General features: G+C 33.9%; 1 protein-coding gene across 1 annotated transcript in view; it reads right to left on the bottom strand.

The window, feature by feature from the left end:
- Positions 1–19,604, bottom strand: part of TRPC6 (transient receptor potential cation channel subfamily C member 6) — a 166,533-nt gene that overhangs the window by 28,052 nt on the left and 118,877 nt on the right. The window contains exons 6-9 of the mRNA XM_016433881.2: positions 17,998–18,225; positions 12,688–12,952; positions 9,341–9,536; positions 7,243–7,446 (exon numbers count right to left, since the gene is read on the bottom strand). Coding sequence (XP_016289367.1) covers positions 7,243–7,446; positions 9,341–9,536; positions 12,688–12,952; positions 17,998–18,225 — 893 coding nt within the window. The remainder of the gene's footprint in view (positions 1–7,242; positions 7,447–9,340; positions 9,537–12,687; positions 12,953–17,997; positions 18,226–19,604) is intronic.

Below are 19,604 nucleotides of genomic sequence, written 5' to 3'. Positions count from 1 at the left end.
CTTGACTTGAATTCCTGGCAAAAACATAGAATATGTAATTACAGGAATTATTGGTAGACACTTAAAAAAGAGGAGCTGATCATTAAGAACTAGAATGGCTTCAACAAGATTAGATTATACAAACTAACCTCATTTCATTTTTTGACAGGATTATTAGACTAGTAGCTCATGGGAATGCCACGAACATAGTATATCTAGATTTATCAGCTGAAACTTTATAAATTCTCACTAGATGTAGAGGGATATAAGTGGAATGACTATAGAGATGGACTGTACTAAGAAGTAATATATCTCACTACTGTATGTCTTCAAGTGGACTAGATAACCATGGTGGGGTATTTTTGCAAAATTGATTCTTATCCAATAATAGGTCAGTCTAGATAATCTCTGAGGTCAATTCCTACTCTAAAAATCTCTTATCAAACTTCAATTCTTCTCCACTTGTTTTGATCATGAGCAAGAAATTGATTTGGGTTCTGATATCCTCCTTAGAAGGCATCTAGGTGGTACAGTCGATAGAATGCTGTACTTGGATATAGGAAGACCTAAATTTAAATCCTGCTTTAGGTATTTATTACATATTTGAATGTGAGCAAGTCAGTTAATATTTGTCAGCTTCATTTTCGTCATTCATAAAATATAGTAACATATATCTCTTCAGGTTAATGTAAGAGTAAAATTAGATATTTGTAAACTGTTAGCTATTATTATTATGTGTCATGTGGGGCAAATTTACTTGATAAATATCACAAGTTTGAAGTAATATAATTTTGTACTTTTCTTTTAAAAAGCCATTATCAATAGAATGAGGGCTTATTTATATTTTTTATTTTAAATTTTCAATTATTTAACTTTGTTTATCAGTCTTCTCCTTTCTGAAATGAGGGAACCTCTGTGTTTTCTACAAAGCAGATTATTCTAAATGTGTTATCACTAAGAGAAAATGGTCAACTGAACCTTCTCCATCACAACAACTCACTCGATGTCCAACATATTTTAAGTTTTTAATTTTTTGAAGAATATTTTTGGTTTCGTATTTCATGTTTATTTTCAAATCACATCTGGAAGAACTATTCTGTTGATTTTTTCCATGCACTAATTTATTTCAAATTAATCTTTCCCCTAGATATACCAATTTGCATTTTAATTCATCTCATTCCTTAACTTTCTGTTTATATGTACATATTCCAACCTAAACCATTAAGGGTTAATTGGATTATTTCTCTCCTTTTTATTAATATTAGTAACACTACACAGTTTTGTATGGTTATATTTATTCTTCCAGCTCATTAATAAAAAGACCAAGTCTCAATTCATGGCTGCTCAGTGTATTTGTTCCCTTCCTGTCATTTCTTTTCTTCCTTCCATTTCAGTAAATTGCCCCGAGTATCCAAACCTTTTTATGGCATATATTTTATATTCATTATCTTTTAATGTTAGATGAATTCAAGCCTTGAAAGCACATCAGTCCTGTTCCTCAACCTCTAACAAGGTTTAATCTAATTCCTATTAAGTAAACTACACTGTTGCAGAAAAACCTCAGACTCCAGCCTGTTCTGACACTGAGTGTCTATACTTAAAAAAAAAAAATTCAGGGTCTTAATCTATAAAATCTTTCAACAATCTGTTCAGTTCTTCAGTTCTTACATACCTTTATTCCTTATAGATTTTTCTACTAGTAGTAGTTTTTCTGTCTGTAATCAAAATGGAGGCCATTTGGCAACTGGCAACTCCATTTAACTCTTCATTTCCTTCATCTCAACTCATTCATCCATCCAAATCAGTAAGAATCTGGTGTGCCCCTGTAGCTTACCTAGCATTGTGCACAATACTGAGGGAATGTAAAAGATGTAAAGTCCCTGCCCTGTAAAAGTATACAAATAGAATAGAGAGAGCAAGCATGAAATTTATTTGAAAACTAAATCCTGGGGCTCTCTTCTCCATGCAAATAATTCATGTCAAATAATTTCTGCTCCAGTATTTTAATTTTGGGGGTGTCTGGGGGATATTTTTTAAGTTCTCTAAATCTTTAATGACTAAAGAACCTTGAGTGAAATAAGTAAATAGCACAATGTTTTTAAAGGGATTTAAGAAGTATAGGCTATATGTAAGTAGGAGTAGTATCATAGACTTTGCTAGGTCCAAGGAATCACATCACATTATTGCTTTCTCACTGAGAAAATTTAGTTACTTGTTTGAAAAAAGAAAACAAAACATTAGTTTCATTTCATCTGCCTCACCTAAGCATAAAGCTAAAGATTTGTTATTTGTTTACCGCACCTTAACCCATATGGAGCCTACAACAATTGTTTAGTGAATTAATGATTGGGATGAATTTGTTCCATATTTTCCCTCAGTTATAATAAGTCACTTGTTTTGTTTTTAATCCTCAAGTGCCTCTATTTCATTTTGTTCTCATAAATATAGGTACATTTGTTGAGACATATTCTTTTCTTCCTCAATGCTACCATTTCAGGAGGTTGTCATCTCAACCAGTTCTTAGCTAAATTCTAAACTTGAGAACAAGGAGACATCTGTTCTTAGATCCTCAATTCAATTAATTTAAAATACAAATGTCAGTAGCATGCTGCCAATAGACTTTAGGCTACCTAAATGTTTCTAGAGTCTTTGTTAAAACTGTAGTCAGAAGGAAGAAAGCCAGGACCTGGAAATTTGACTAACTCTGGGCAGAAGATGAGGACAAGAGTAGCAGCAGCCAAGTTAGCAATAGGTAGAGGTCCCAAGCCAATGTTGGCAAACCTATGGCACGTGCTCCAGAGGGGGCTGTTCCCCTCCCCCTCTTCTGCACCTGAGGACATTTCTCACATCACCCAACCCTTTGCCCAATAGCCCAATGGGAGTGCTTCCTCCCTCCCCTGTTTAGGATAGTGGGTCTCTCACATGTAGTCTGAGGGTTGTAGTTTGGGCATTCAGTCCCTAAAAGGTTTGCCATCACTGCTAAGCCATAGGAAAAAAGTCATCAGGGAAGAAAGCAAGGAAAGAAGCATTTATTACTTGCCCATTTTGTTCCAGGCTCCATGCTAAGCTCTATACAAATATTACTTAATTTGATCCTACAACAACCATGTGAGGTAAGTGCTATTGTTATTCTCATTTTATAGTTAAGGAAACTGATGCAGACAGAGATTCATTGAATTTACTAGAGTCACACAACTAGTAAGTTTCTGAGGCCAGATTTGAGCTCAAGTCATCTTGAGTCTAGGCTCAGGACTCTATCCACAGTGCCACTTGTCTATCTCTCTGCCCCTGACTTGGCTCCACTGGGCAAGCCTGTGCTAACCAAGCAAGCAGGCTGAATGGTGAGGATGAAAAAATCGAACCAAAGAAATTGGCGCCCAGATATATGATCTTAAATCTCCAGGAATACCTGGACTACAAGCAAGAGAACCAAGGAAAGGGCTCAAGCATGGTGGTGGAGAGGGAGTGAACAATACAGAAGTGGGAAAAAATGAAGGCACGGGGGAATTCAGTGAGAAGAAGGCAAGAGTCCAGTTACTGGAACAAAGTACAAGGCCAGCAAAGCCCTGAAGCTTGTGACTTAATGCCAAAGAACTTGGCTATGGAACTGGTGCCTGCCAAAGGCTAGACGGGAAGCAGCAACCGAAGGCTAACTGGATCTAGTAATGAGGACCGGGGGAAGTAGGAGCAGAATGCCTGAACATTTTTTAGAGGCTTGATCCAAAATGAATATGGCCCAACTGTTCAGCCTGAATATTGTGTTTAGTTCATGATTACAATAGCTTTCCCAGATGTCCTCTTTTGTGTTTTCTTATTTGTTTATTCATTGCTAAATTAATTGTGCCAGCTAATAATAACTTGTATTTTTCTGGGACTTTTCTTAAACTCTTGCCTTCTGTCTTAGAATCAATAATTAGAACCAATTAAGGCAGAAGAGCAGTAAAGGCTAGGCAATAGAGGTTAAGTGACTTGCCAAAGGTCACATGGCTAGGAAGTATCTGAGACCATATTTGAACCCAGGACCTCCCATCTCTAGGCTTGGCTTTCAATCCACTGAGTCTCCTAGCTGGCCCATTTATGGGGCTTTTTGCACAACTTAAAGAGCTTCCCTTGCAACATTTCTGTGAAGCAGGTAGTTCAAGATTTAATGCTAGAAAGATGGCTTAATGAAATGGAAAGAAAACTAGACCCAGAGCCAAGAGAAAAGTGGACTCGGATACTGCTTCTGACAGATGATAGCTGCGTGAGCAATCAATGGCCCTCTCTCAGCCTCATTAACAGAGTAAGTGTGAGGATCACATAAGATAATGTACGTGAAGTGATTTTCAATCCTTTAAACATAGAAATGGCAATGTTTATTATCTCTATTTTTCTATTTGAGGAACTAAAACTTATCCATTATCTCATAGCCAATAAATGTGAGAACTGGGTCTTGAACATGATGGTCTCGATTTTTGGTCCAATGCTGGTTCTCCTACACTAAATTGCTTCTGACAGCAAAATACATGACAATTTCTAGAGTCCTGTTATTCAAAACCATGTTCCTAAAAGATCCAACACACACTTATCTATCTCTAGATAACATTGAGTTTCTTATAACTACTTTCCTATAATCTGCTTCCTGAAATAATTTCATATCATAACAAACTGTCTTTAGGAAGGCCTGATGAATTGTATTTTTTTTTTATCCCTTACCTGTTTTTTGAAAAGTGATTATTTTATAAGGTCTTCTTAATTTGATAAATTTCCTCATTCATCTTTTAAAAGCCAATTTTAAAACAAATTCAATTTTGGGGCCATTTGTAATTATTGTGAAACTAGCTTATCTCTAGGCTCTTGTGATGCATTTTAAAAGGATTCTTTATCGAATTCCCCAACAAGGTTTAATGAAACTAGCATATGCCTATTGGATTTCTCCTTTTGCATTGTCTTGCACACTTTAAGCATTGTCTTTTTTTCAAAGAGTGAAATTATATCTTGAAGAGAAAGTGGCTAGTTTCATTTACCCGAGGAGATAGCAGGTAACTTCATGCCATTTGGTTCAATGAGTTTTCTTAAGTGAGAGATCTAGGTGAACTCTCACAGACAGCAAATACTGGGTGTTCCAGAAGTCTTAAACTTTAAGAACATAAAACTGCTAAGAGTTTGGAACAACCTGAAATACTAGCAGAATTATCCTTTTTGTAGCCCAATCAGAGCTATCTTTAAAGCCAGGAACACTTGGGTTCAAGCCCCTTCCTTGACACATACTACATGACTTCGGCTGAGACGCTTGACCTCTCTCTGTTCTGTCTAGGCAACTCAAAAATTATGAGTATCAGAGAAGGTGTCAACCTGAATTGAGAGTGAATTCTCTGATGAAATCACAGATTCATTCCCTATCCTTTTTCAGTTTTCAAAGTGCTTTCATCTACAATTTAATTTAAATCTGAGCCCTCAGCATTTCTGGGAGGTAATATGCATACACATGTGATGTATACATATATGGACAAACATGTATGTCATAAATACATATCTTCATACATATATGTCCATATGGATTTGGACAAAATGCCTAATTTCTATATTCCTCAGATAGCTGATCTTGGAAAAAATATATAAAAATACCTACTTTCCAAATGAGGAACCTGAGACATAAAGAAGTTAGAGATTTTGTCCAGGAAAAAATTATATATACATGTATATTTATATATATTATTATATTAATATTATATATATTCCAATATATATACAAATTGGGTTTCCTCATTTATTGTCTGGTGCTTATTCCAAAAATAATGAATACCACATTCCTTATATTTGCCTAATTAAAAACATCAAAAAGTCATCTGTTTGATAGTCAGGCATGGCATAGAGATGAACTACCTCAAAACTGGAAGGCATAATTGTACACCTTTTGTTGTCAGGGCCTTAAAAAGAGCATGAATGGAGCATGGCTTAAGAGAGGCCTCTTTGTTCATTCAGAGCAGGAACATAATGTTATCAGACTCTTGAAAGGATATTTTTATTGCCTTTCTGATACTTATTTTCCCTCCTTAACCTTTTTTCCAGGGACAAGTTGAGTTAGGAGGTCTCACAGTTGGAAGGGCTCTTAGGAGGCATCTTGCCCAAACATCTATCTGAAGAAGGAATGTTTTCAACATCTCTGTCAAATATGGACCAGACTTGCAAGGTTTGCCTCTTGCAATCTGAGCACAATACTTTCATTATAATAGCTTAAGAATATATTAGCTTTTGAACAACCACATCAGATTCTTATACTTAGGTGGAGCTAAAAGGGTTTATTGTGTCTAATGCCTTTGTGGTTTCTATTGTTGCTTTTATTTACGAAAGAGGAAAAGTCCAAGAAAGGTTAAATGACCTAATCATGGACAAAATTAGTAAGTGTATGAGGCTGGATTCATAACCAATTTTTTCTGACTCTGTCTTATGCTTTATGTATGATACCACGTCACCTCTCAAGTTTTTCTGACTTGCCCAAGATCCCAGAGATAGGATTTAACCTTAAGTTCTCCGATTCCCAAGCATGTGTTCTCTTCACATTTCTTTTGCAACTTGTGGGTATTTAAAAGCATGGGCACAGAGCATTGGACCACAAGGCAGGAAGACCTTTAGAAGAATTCTGCCTCAGATACTTACTAGCTATATGATCTAAAAGGAATGTCTACCTAACCTTTCTGGATTTCAGTCCCCTCAACTGCCAAATGAGAAGGAAGAAGAACTGGACATGATCTCAGAGATTCCTTCTAGACCTAAATCTCTGATTATGTGAAAACTCTTAGCTCGTTTTCACAGGTGTTACTGGCAAGCCTGGTCTCCCTCAAGTGGGGCTTGTGGCTTTGATTTTTTTCAACCTTTTATTATAAAAGCAAATCAACTAAGGGTCTCACTCTTGTCATGGAGTACAGGAGACTTCCTTAGTGTCATAAGTAGAAATGTAATAATGATGTAGTAGAAGTAGAAATGATAGTGTTGTTTTTTTTATCACAATAAAATGAGAATCAATCCTGCAAGTTCTGACATATACACAATGTAACATCTTACCTTTGTAGGTTATTTGTCATGCCTTAGCCATTTTTTAACTGAAAAAACTCTCTTTTTCTTAGATTGAATATACCTCCCTTAGTAAAAAAAAAATGCCTATATTTGCTACATAGATGATAACTTGGCCAAATAATAAAGTCTGTTCATGGACCATGGTAATGAAAGTCAAATGCTTTTAAATGAGTAAAAATGTTCTTTAGTGGAATGAAGTTTAATTACCTTGTTCATCTCTGCATCTTCCTCAAACCCTTTTTTATGACCCCAAAACAGCTCAGAAATCCATTTTTTGAGTTTGAGTAAAAGATAGAACAGGGATTTTGGACTTGGCACCAGGTTGAAGGGAACAGGGAGTGTTCGTCCCTCTTCAAAGTAGGAAAACCAAAGTTTAGCCCTTGCAAACTTCCACTCCACATCAGCATCATCCTGTAAAACACAATGCAGTTTAGCAATGAAATTTACTTACAGAATTGTTATGACACATTTACTAATAATTCACATTTGGATTACTAATTCCTTACAAAATAAAATGTAAGAAACCATTTCTCACTCTTAAAATTTAAGAAATTGCATTTTATATTCAAAAGTATTTGGATGATGCATGTTTTTAGTCTTTTATCTTGTAAACAGATAGCAACATTTTTCTAGATTTTTAACTGGGGCACATGACTAATGTCCTAAAAATTTTGGAGGAATGCTGTAATCTTTGTTGGGACCTGAAGGTCTTAAAGGGTCTAGTTTCTACCTATTGATCATTGGATCTTGCCTAAGATTTATGGACTACCATTATGAAATATCAATTTCAAACAAAATTGAAGAGTTTCAAAACTAGATTACAAGTACAAAACAATCCCTAAATAATTCTATATTTTGTGACAGCCAAACATCTATGCATTCATAGGCTATTATATTTTAATAATGCATCCTCACTCTCTTTGCCTCTATATTCAATTTGTTGCCAATTCCTGTACAATCTAACTGTAATATTTCTTTCATCAATCACCATCTTACTAGCTTAATGCAATAACCTTTTTTACAAGACTAGGTTCCTCCACTCAAATCTGTCTTATATAGCACTGTCATTTTATCTTACTGATACACATCTCTGATCATATTATTTCATTTCTGAAAATCATTAATGGCTCCCCATTACCTACTGAATAATAACCAAACTTATTATCTTAACATTGAAAGTCATCTATAATTTGGCTCCAAACTATTATTCCCTCCCATTACTTCTTTTTCCATACTCTCTACCTCTCCCAAATGGAACTCCTCACCATTCGCCACATTTCTCGTGGCCTTTCCTGCTCTAAAACTGCAACATATCCTCATCCTGTCCATTTTACCCAGAATGCATTTCCCAACATCTGTCTACCTACTGAAAGATTTATTCAGCTTTCAAAACCCAGGGAAAATTCCATCTTTCATAATCTTTCCTGTCTGTAATTCAGATAGTACTTTTATCTTTTTCCTGTACTTTATGTGATAGTATATGTTATATTATCATATTTTAAAATACTATTATTATATAATGCTACATTGATAAACTATTATCTTATCCTATTATAATATATGCTCTTATTAATATTTATAACATATTATATACTACATTATAGTATGTATAACATACTAAAAGTAATAATAGCATATGTTATATTTAGATAATATATGTATTATTATATACATATAAAATAGAACACATATATAATATATATAAAATATAATACATATATTATGTGTGTATTATAAACATATACAATGATACTTAAAGTATGTATTCTGATATATAATAATATATGATTGTATTATAAACATTATATGAAGTATATTATAAATATTCTATTTGAATTATAGAGATTTGAGTAAATGTCTTTTTTCATTAGGCTTATCTCCTTGAGAGCAAGGATCATGTCTCATTTATCTTTTTATTGCTCTCCACATTAAAACCCAGTACCACAATGATGGGCACTTAAATGTTTGTTGAATCAAATTTAACTGAACAACAGAAACAACAAAAAATAATACAAGGTTTTTTTTATCATCTTTACCCCTTTCCTCTATACTCTCTCATTTTGCATTTTTGTTAATTAATTGATATACATGAGTCTTCCAGTCTCATGGTTCTAATCCATTAAAAGTGTCAGGCAATCAAATAAAGGCAGAGGAAAAATATTTTTTATTTTATTTTATTTTAACTGATAATTTTTTATTTTAACAGCTAATCCTGAAAAGTTTTTTTTTAGATGAAAGTGATTAGTACATGTAGACAACAGCACCCCAGTTAAAAGGAACAAAGGCTTTTGATTAATATTTTTACCTCAATTTCCTGGAATGAGTTGTTGATCATTGCAATGAGCATATTTAGCAAAACAATGACCATGGTCACATTGTACACTCCATAAAGAACATAACCTGTATTCTCAATGAATTTGTGGTTAGAGTTTATGACAACAGACTTTACTTCAGAAAGACCAAATATAGCCCAGAACAATGTCTTAAAACTTTCTTCAACTCTGAAAAAGAAAAAAAATAAAAAATGCTATAGAGAGCTTTCAAGTAGTTACTAATCATTTTTCACTGATTGTAGCTGAATGATATGAGAGTATGCATTTAATTATATACCACAAATTAAATGCCTTTTATGTTCCAGGCCCTGTGCTAGGGGCTGGACATGGATAGAGAGACAAATGGAATATACCTTGACATGAAGAAACTTATATCCTACTGGAGAAAGACAATGTGTGTGCAAAGAAGTATAGTAAGAGGCAGAGAGCACTGACAGCTGGGGAGGGCAACTGAAAAAAAAAAAAAGAAAAACTTGTAGGAAGTAGCACCTGGGCTATGCTTTGAATAAACTTCAAAATTTGACTAGGAGTAAGTGCATTCCCTATATGGGGAAACCACCTTAGCAAAGATGGGGAGAAAAGAGATGCAGTGTCATGGACAAATGAGAGCTAATGACCAATTCAATTAAAAAAGGGGATATATACAAAGGAGAGTATTATGGTCTAGTGAAGCCTATGGATTCCTCAGTATATTTTTAAATTAATAATTAAAGGAAATACTAAATTTAAGCTAGAAATTAGTGAATATAAAAGTATAATTTCTTCCCATACAAGTTCACAGACCCCTTTAAATCTATCCATATAACTTTTGGGGGTCTATGAAGCCCAGATTAAGAATTTCTACATTAAAAATAATTTTTCTATAAGTTTGTCCTGAGATTTAAGGATTCCCTTCAATTATTTTACATAATAATGTAAAATACCTGAAGAAGTCTCCATAATGCAGCTATCAGATTGAAAAAAAAAAGGACTCTTGAATTTAATGCCTGTATCCTGTCACAAATATTAGATTTTCTGATTGTTTTAAGATTTAATTTTGTTTGTTAAGTTCACATATTGATCTAATCTAATATATTCTATTATACTTTGTCACTTTAAGTAACTGTGTTTTGGTTATTAGTTGTATGTTATGTTACACTGTTTTTATTTGCATCATCTTATAATCTTTATTTGTACCATATGACTGGACTGGAGAAAATACTATTGTAAAAATCCATTGCCTAGTTGTGCAAACCATTTTCCATAACAAAACCTTAGGTCCTTGTGGATGCTGGGTTTGTCACCAAATCTATCAAGTTCACATGTTTCCTAAACAGCCTTTTGTACCTTTTTGCCTTTATTATTTGTCACATAGATGATATGAGTGGACTCCATGAAATTGTATGCAACCTTTGGAAAATTTAATGACCTAAAATTTTTAATTGATTTTAAGGAGCCTTCAGAAATGATTTTTAGATATCCAGTAGCACCACTACCTCTGACTGATCCTTTGCCTACCTTTTTCTGGACTCTCCTGCCAAATTTTTGAATGATGTCAGTAATAGACTTTGTTAGAAATATCTCAGCCAAGGTTGAAAGATTTGCTAGATCTGGAGAACCTGTGACAAGTATCCACGAGCTTCAGTGGCTATAGAAATTCATGTGAATCCTAATGATAGTGGATTTTTTTGCTATTGTTATTAAATGTGCTCTTATGATTTGGGGGATTTTGATACTTCTTGAATGTGCACTAGCTACTATACTACTGTTTTTTTTTATAAAGCTGTTTTCTTAGTGAAAATTAATGTATCTTATGTTGATCTGGGTATTGGTCAACACCCTCCTCAGGGGGGATTGTATAATTATCATAAAACCCAAGATTAAAAAAAAACATGAGAAAACATTTCAGGAAAAGAATCTCAATAACTCATTGAATCAAGAAAATGAATTGTTTGGAGAAAGTGCCATGAAGAAACCTCCACTGCATCAGAAGATCCAGAATGAACTTTGGAGTAATTGATTGAACTGAAGGGGGTTGAAAACATTTATTCTGAATATAAACTCTTATGCCAAAGGGGACTGCCCCCTAATTGATTTTTTGTCGATGCACCTAGCAAACATTGGTTTTGCTTGCTCTCTCTTCTATTTCCCTCTTATCTCTAACTATTGTAGTTTCCTCTTAGAAAAGTGCAATATTGTATGCATCTGTAGCTAGAAGATCTTTAGAAGTATAAGCTGGTTATGTTAAATGATTCACTGGGGAGAGCTCAAATAGAAGTGATGATAAGAAACATCTCAGAGCACACCGAGAAAGCCCGAGCTGGGTCTGAAAATTGAAATGCCTTGGCTATAATTACTAACTAAAGATAATTCTTCCTAGGTTGATTCATTTACTTACTAAAGGATACTTTTTTTTTCCTAACAAGAAAACATTGATTCTTCACTTTTTGCTTTTCATGATTAAATTTAATATGATATTTGAATAATGTGTTAAAAGAGGATTTATTCTAGTCACTTCTACATTTTTTATTCCTTCATTAAAGTCTTCTTTCAATGTCTCATTATATTGTGGAGGCTCTTAAAACCTATGGCAGTAGAACACCAATTCTGGCAAGTTCTATGAACCTGTAAAGGCTTTGAATATTGTTCTGCCTGTTGGACTGTATACTTCTCATTCAAACACAAGGTTAGCTATGTTTAATGGAGCTTATATATTTTTTTGAGGGGGAGGAACAGAAATCAATGAATACCACTTTTTCTAGCAAGGAAGGGCTACTATCTACATTAGTGGAGAAGTCATCAACTATAATAAAATAACAAATATTTAAGTATTTGCCTTTTATGAGGTACAAATACTCCCTCAACTCATGCATACTTTTAAGTCATCACAATGAGGAACCAAATTATTACATGAAGGGAAAGGGCAGACTCCCATATTAGGAGATCATTGACTTTTTTCTCTTTGTGCAAGAATTTAAAATTAGAAACTTCTCTTTCCACTTTTGGAAAAACAGTGGAGGAATGAAGTTAGTTGTGGTAACATTTTTGTCATCATATAGTTCATTGGTTGATTAAATACCCTAACCATTTTAAAAATATATCTTTAAGTTAGGATCATAGGATAATAGATTTCATCAAGACCAACTCATTCATTTTATAGATGAGGAAAGCGAGACCAGAGGGATTAAGTGATTTGTAAAAGTTATTAAGTATCTAAGGCTGGATTCAAATACAAATCTTTTTGACCCCAATTCTCATGCTCCATCTACTTCACTACACACTAGAATAACAAAACAGACACGACAACAACAAAAAAAACTCACAATTTAGCAGTACTTACGTTGTGAAGGCTTCATTTTGCTTTGCTCCATAGTAATAAGAATAGAGGTTAAACATTCCTATCATGAAAGCCACAAATACCATGATGAAAATGACCATGAATTTGAAGATATCTTTTACGGTCCTTCCCAGGGATATTTGTAGAGGTCCAAAGCTTTCATTAGCTGGTAATATGTAGGCAATTCGAGAAAAACTTAAAACCACAGCAATAGCATACAGGCCTTCAGATATGATTTGAGGATCAGATGGGTCCCATTTTATCCTGGCTAGGAAAAAAACCCAATAGTTTTGATGAACATATCTGAGTTATCTAAATGGCCCTATACGATCTCTTTTCCTCTCTGTAATGCATGAGTGTGTATGTGTGTGTGAATGTGTATGTGTGTGTGTATGTGTGCACACATGTGTGTGTGCACATCTATGACAGAAACATATAATGGAATACTATCTCATCTTAACTTTGGACAATGATCAAAGAAGGTCTCCATGGACTTTATGGGAAGAGACTGGAGATAGGGTAAGTATCTAAAGGCTCAAATGAATAACGGTTTACACAGTGATTTTACTGCCTGCCCTAGTTTTGTTTTGTTTTTTGTTTGTTTGTTTGTTTTGCTGCTCTATTTATTATTTATTTAGCTGCCCCTTTTTAAAATTTCTTCTAGTATGAAGACTCTTAATAATAATAATAAAATAATTTCCATATTATCATTATGTCCACTTTTTAGATGGGGATACTTAAGCTACAAGAAGTTAATTGACTTGGCTAAGGCTATAAAGCTAGTAAATATCAGAGCAGGGAATCTTAGAAATGGAAAATACTTGAAAACATCTAATTTAATCTTTACATGAAATATGAACCTTAAGAAGTCATACGGCTGCCACTTAAAAGACTCATATTGAGGAACTCACCTTTGTACGAAATTACTCATTTTATTTGTCAGATCTAGTCATTAGCAAATTCCTCTAAATATTAAGACAAAATCTGTTTCCTTTTAACTTCTGGTCATTCATTGTAATTTTACATTCTGACGTCAGTTTGAAGTCTTATATTTCCAAAAAATAACCCTCCAAATAGTTGAAACTCCCAATAAAATGTTCCCTTCTTCAGGGCAAAAACTCCTAGTTCATTCAGTCTAATCTCATATCATGGCTTTTAGTTTCTTCATTATTTCTATAAAATGAATGAGGTTGGAATAGATGGTCACCAAGGACCCTCCTAGCTTTAAACCTATAAGCTTATTGTCCAATTAACCTATACTTGCTTTAGACCACTCATTTGTAATTGTCTCTCTCCAAAAATGAAGAACTCAAAATTAAACAGGTTCTTCCAGTTATGATCTGACTAAAAAAGAGTATAGGAGGGCTATCACTTTGCTCTTTTGAGACACTATATTTCACTTCATGAAGCCTCAACACAGATTAGTTTTTTGGTTGCCATACCGTCTTTTCATGTGTGTCGATGTTGCAGTCTATGAAAAGTTTGAGGTCTTTTTTTAATGAATGGATATTTACTCTGCTATTTTTCTTTTTATATTTTGACAATTTATTTTTTGTATGTAGGTATAAGGCTTTACTCATGTTACTATAAAATTTTAGCTTATTAGCTTTGCCTGATCATTCCAACTTTGTGTGATATATTTGAATACTTATTGTGTCATCTAATTATTCTAATCTATTTTTCATGTGTATACACTTGATAAGCATTCCAAACATCTGGGTTTTAGCTACTTGACGGATAAAAATGCTGAGTAACAAAGCTCCTGTATTTTAATTTTTTTCCAGGTTAATGACAATCTAGTTACGTGGTCTTGTCATAGTCACCCCTAGACAGCAAGACTTCTTGCTACGTCATGTTTTCATTTTGTATGACTCCCCTCAGCACTTTCTTTTTTACCAAGTTCCCATTTCACTTCCCACTTAGTTCCTCCTCATTCAAAGCCTCTACACCTTATTATCTGCATCCTATCATGTCCATACTTAGAAAGGATGTAACAGATGTGAGAACAATTGCATTCTACTTTATTGGATTCCAGAAGGAATCCAGAAAGTCTCGTCTTTATAGCTTTTATAAAATTAAACACCCCATCCATTGTTCAGTATAACTTTATTTTCTATGATCATTATTGATTCTACATCTTCCTGTTATCAAAGTAAACATAAGAATCTTAAATCTAGGCCTATAAGAGACAACAGTTTCCTCACTTGTATCTGCTGTGACCAGGTGGAAGAACTATCAGAACCTAGAACTTATCGGCCTGATTTATAAGCTTGAGAAGGCCAAATAAGTCTGCAAAATCTCTACCACCCTCGAAAAAGTAGACCAAAGTTACCAAATGTGACCCCAGTTTTACAGTGGAAAGTTTAACAGACTGAAGTTATTCATGTAAAGAAATCTTGACTATTGTTCTTTTTCAATTATCTGTAGTATTGCTCACATTGCGTGAAAGTTTGTACCTTTATAAATCAATTGAACATCATCTCAAACTAATAGCAAACACCTCCTCTGAACAAGTTGCTGCTCCTCTTTTTCTAGTGTATTAACTCTAGTAACTAGTGTATAATGTCTGATGTATCTTTAAATTTAAGTCCAGAAGACCAATCTTGGAAGTTGTTGTCTCTCTGGGGTTCAAAATAATATCCCATTAGAAGCTTTGTTGTCAAGTTCCTACCAGTATCCTTCAAAAAATGGAAGGGGTTACAGAAGACATTGGGTATTTATGTATTTTTTCTGAATCTAAAAGCATCTCATCTTTTAATCTGAAATGTACCATTTGCCTCCTTCTTGCTTCCAGAATTTCTGTCCTGTGTGCCCTTTTATGATAAACCCTTTGGTTTTACTAAGAGAAGAAAAGAAATAAGTGTCCAGTTAGGGTTTTATATATGTGTGATGCTTTTGGTGACTAATGTTCTATCCATTTGTCTTGAAGGTCTATTTTTTCCTCTAAGTTCACAGGATTTTTAGATAAGGAGATTGAAGGAATCACATAGTGGAACTCTTTTTCAGCTTTTATAACTTCCTGAGATATTAGGCTTTGGCTAAATAGTCTTGTGCCACCAATCAGATATTCCTTGTCTGTTAAACTCAAAGTTCTTCATCCTACTAGCCCCAAAGTGGTAACCACCTTCTACCAAAGATATGAAGTCCAAAGAAGCATTCAATCCATTTTAAACTCTACGCTTCATGACAGCAGTAAATAATAGTCAAGTAGCCAAGAATAAAGAAGGTTAAAAGGCAATGAACCCAGATGAGAAAATTTTGGGCAAATCAATTTATGAAGAAAAAGTAAGAAATAAGAGAAGAAGAAGAAAAAGCTATATACCTAAGAGATGTATAGATATTTTTGTTTGTTTTGTTTGCAAGGGAAAAATCCTAATAAATCTATTTAAAAGGGACATGGGCTAATTTGGGAGGAGAATGATAACTTTTTTACTGGGAATATTCGAGCAATTTCTGGATGACCATTTCCTCAAGTGTGTTGTAGAGGAAATTATTGGACAAGTACCAGTGGCATTCATTGAGCTCTGAGGTCCATTTGAACTGTGAAAACATATAATTCTATTTTGTAAGGAACTAATCCTGCTGATGTGGCATTTGGGGGAAAGAGATCAAGAACTACTGGTTTCAGAAGCGTTGCAGCATGTTACATAAAGTAAATAATTATAGGAGACAGCATGAAGTAATAGGAGATTAGCATTGGAATTAGAAAGACTTGAATTCAAGTTCTGTTTCTGACAGACATTAAATGTATGAGAGCATATCACAGCATCTCAGTATTCCACCCCCCAAATTCATGAAGACTATAAGTAATAGTGAAATTGCTGATCTCCTTTGGTGGGTGGAATTTCCACACTGGAAATTTCCTGCTTAGAAAAACCAAAGATCCTGTTGCTGTTCAATCATGTCCAATTTATGAATCTTAAAATTTCTCAGACTCTACCTTGGAACATTTGGTTAAGACTATTCCCCATTTTAAACAATGGAGGTACTTAGTCAGGAATGTATGTGAGAACTTTACATTACTCCACCCATACTTGGGCATACTTTAGGGGAAGATAAAATTGTAAATTCCTTACTGAACAATGAAAAAGTATTTAACCAATACTTATAGTAAGACAAAAGCCCTTAAGCTAGGTCTAATTTTAGATCTAATACAAAAGGGTACTAAGTACCTATGAAGGTTAAATTAATCACTAAAAAGGGCAAGCTTAGCAAAGAGATGTGAATTACTCAGAAGTTTTAGTCTACCCAGAGAAGGTGATAACAAGATGTGAATTAAGAAGGTGATAACAAGATGTGAATTAAGAATGGTCAGTCCTTTGGAAAACATCTACTGTGATTGGTAGACGTGAAAACTTAGGGGAGGTGACATATGAGAAAATTCTCTTTAAAAGGAGCTGTCTGAACTAATCCATGAGAGAGTTCAGATCAGTTGAACTCAGGAGCTGAACTGGAGGGTCTCTCTGAAGACTAGAGTTTTGCTTGGGACAATCTTGTAGTGGGTGATTAAAGACTGACTTAGTTTTCTCTCTTAAAAGAAAGGCCTAGGCCAATGGCCTAGGCCCTATCCTTCCTATTATTTCTTCTTACTCTGTCTCTCTCCCTTTCTTTAATTCCTTCATTTGTATTAATTAAAATCTCCATAAAACCCAGCTGACTTGGGTATTTCATATTTGGGAATTTTTCCCATGGCAACCACTTATTTTTTATTTAAATCAAGACACTAAAAATTATCTTTATGTTTTTGGCAATTCAGTCTTGAACCCATATTTTCCTGGTCACCGTTTATGGCAACCACTCTTTTGTCTGTAACAAATTCTTCTTGACCCTATTTGTGTTGTTGTCTTTTTTGTTGTTGTTGTAAAGATACTAGAATGATTTGTTCTTCTCTTCTCCAGCTCATTTTACAAATAAATCCTATCCCTAAATTATGAAGAAAAATAGCACTAGAAAGATTTAAATTTAATAATACCTCAAAGTGCCAACCTGCATCAATTGAGACTGTACATTTTAAAAATCATTTAAGCCAAGAAAATAGATAGTAGAAAGAATACATTAATTTCAGGGTAAAATTCATAATATAATTTGCATCAATTGATGTGTTTAATGATAGAACATCTAATTAAGAAATGTGCAGTAACCAGCTAAACTTAAACAGATCTAGCCTACCAATGTGGAAGGTATATATTACAGCTGGCAACCCTAATAAACTTCACAGCAGAAGAAAGACAGATATGACACCAATCAATTAATGTTTAAAAAGGCAAACATTTAGGCATATGGACTAATATTAATTCTATAACATAAACTCACCCAAAGTGTAGTACTTCACATTGTCTCCCACAGAGGTCAAATCTTTCAAAGTGTCATTTGCATCCACAATGCTCTGGGCTTTGGAAGCATGCCAAAATGCCATGAACCTAGCAATGAATGAGGCTGCAAAGATGGCCAACATGCCAAAATCCAACATATTCCATAGCTCAAACAAATATTCCTTGGGACCTTGGGACCAAATTTCTTTACATTCAGCCCATATCATTCCTGTGTATGAAAAGAGTAAAAATACAAGTTTGCATTTTGTAATTGGTAGGTTGAAGCTTTTTTAGTTATCACTAGACAGAGCACTTCAGTGAACAATTTATTTTTATCAATAAAAACATTTTTGGGGACCTAAAATTAAGTTTATTTAGTCTTAGAATGTCAAAATAAAATCAATCAAAAGCAATTATTTGTTTGTTTGCTTTTTTCCTTTATGGAAAGAAAGATCTAAAAAGAGCCTTAGAATTCATCAAATCTAGTACTTTCATTTTATAATTGAAAACATTTCCTCAGCTGAGAGAAAATGTCTAGACACAAACCACATACATAGCAATCAGGAGAGATGGGTTTTGAATCTGGATCCTCTGACTCCACATAAAACACTTGGTATACTATATCACATGTTTAGGACTTGAAGAATGGAAAATATATTTCCTTTAACTGGGCTTTGAGACTTACCCTAAAAATGAATATATATGTATAAATATATATATATATATACATATCCATGGATATATATCCTTGCAAACTATGCATGCACTACATAGTTTCTATTTTTCTATCTATCTATCTATCTATCTTGATAGATATAGATATATCTTGGGTTGCTTCATAAATATTTCTGTACTAAAACTTCTTGTCTATTTCTACTGCAAGAAGTCATTTTTTTCTTTTTCTATTTTCTTTTTAAATGCATTAGAAATTAGGAGATCTGTTCAACATAGTTTCTCCAACATATCTTCTTGAGGGCTCTCAGTAGCTATTCAAAAGTCTATGTTTACTTATTATTCTGATTTGTTGGATGACTTTCTCCAAAGGGTATGACAATCAGGCAATCTGAACAGACTGATCCTCATATCTACAAATTGTAATGGCCTTGGTTATATTAACCAACTAAACACCATAAGGATACGTTCTTTCACAATACACATATTGAGGTTAGGTGATTTTTACTTCACCTTTAAAGTTGGGACAATCTGTTGAAAAAAACAAACGAGGATGTAGAATCAAAATTACAGGCAGAATAATTGGCACTGGTGTCAGGAAAGGGGCACTGCCCCATTATAGGAGCATGCCAACTGCAGTGGTTGCAGTAGGAAGCTAAATGAGAAATGTGATAAAATAAGTATGTTTTTGTCTCTGAACTTAGTGGAAATTTTTGCCTCTGAATTTGGTGGGAAAATTCATAGATTTATACCAGTCTTTTATCTGTTGATATTTTCTGAAATGGAACCCTACTGTCCTAGATAGGAAACCTTCCAATATTCTTGCCGGGAGATATAACAGTATTTTTGCATGAATGAATTTTAATAAATAAAAGAAATACTGGTTTCATTCTAGAGGCTTACTGATTTTATGATAGAAAAATATTAATAGTAAAT

Source organism: Monodelphis domestica, chromosome 4 (assembly GCF_027887165.1).
Source record: "Monodelphis domestica isolate mMonDom1 chromosome 4, mMonDom1.pri, whole genome shotgun sequence".
Taxonomy (NCBI): domain Eukaryota; kingdom Metazoa; phylum Chordata; class Mammalia; order Didelphimorphia; family Didelphidae; genus Monodelphis; species Monodelphis domestica.
Note: the sequence above shows the minus strand (reverse complement) of the source record. Positions and strands in the feature narration are given on the sequence as shown.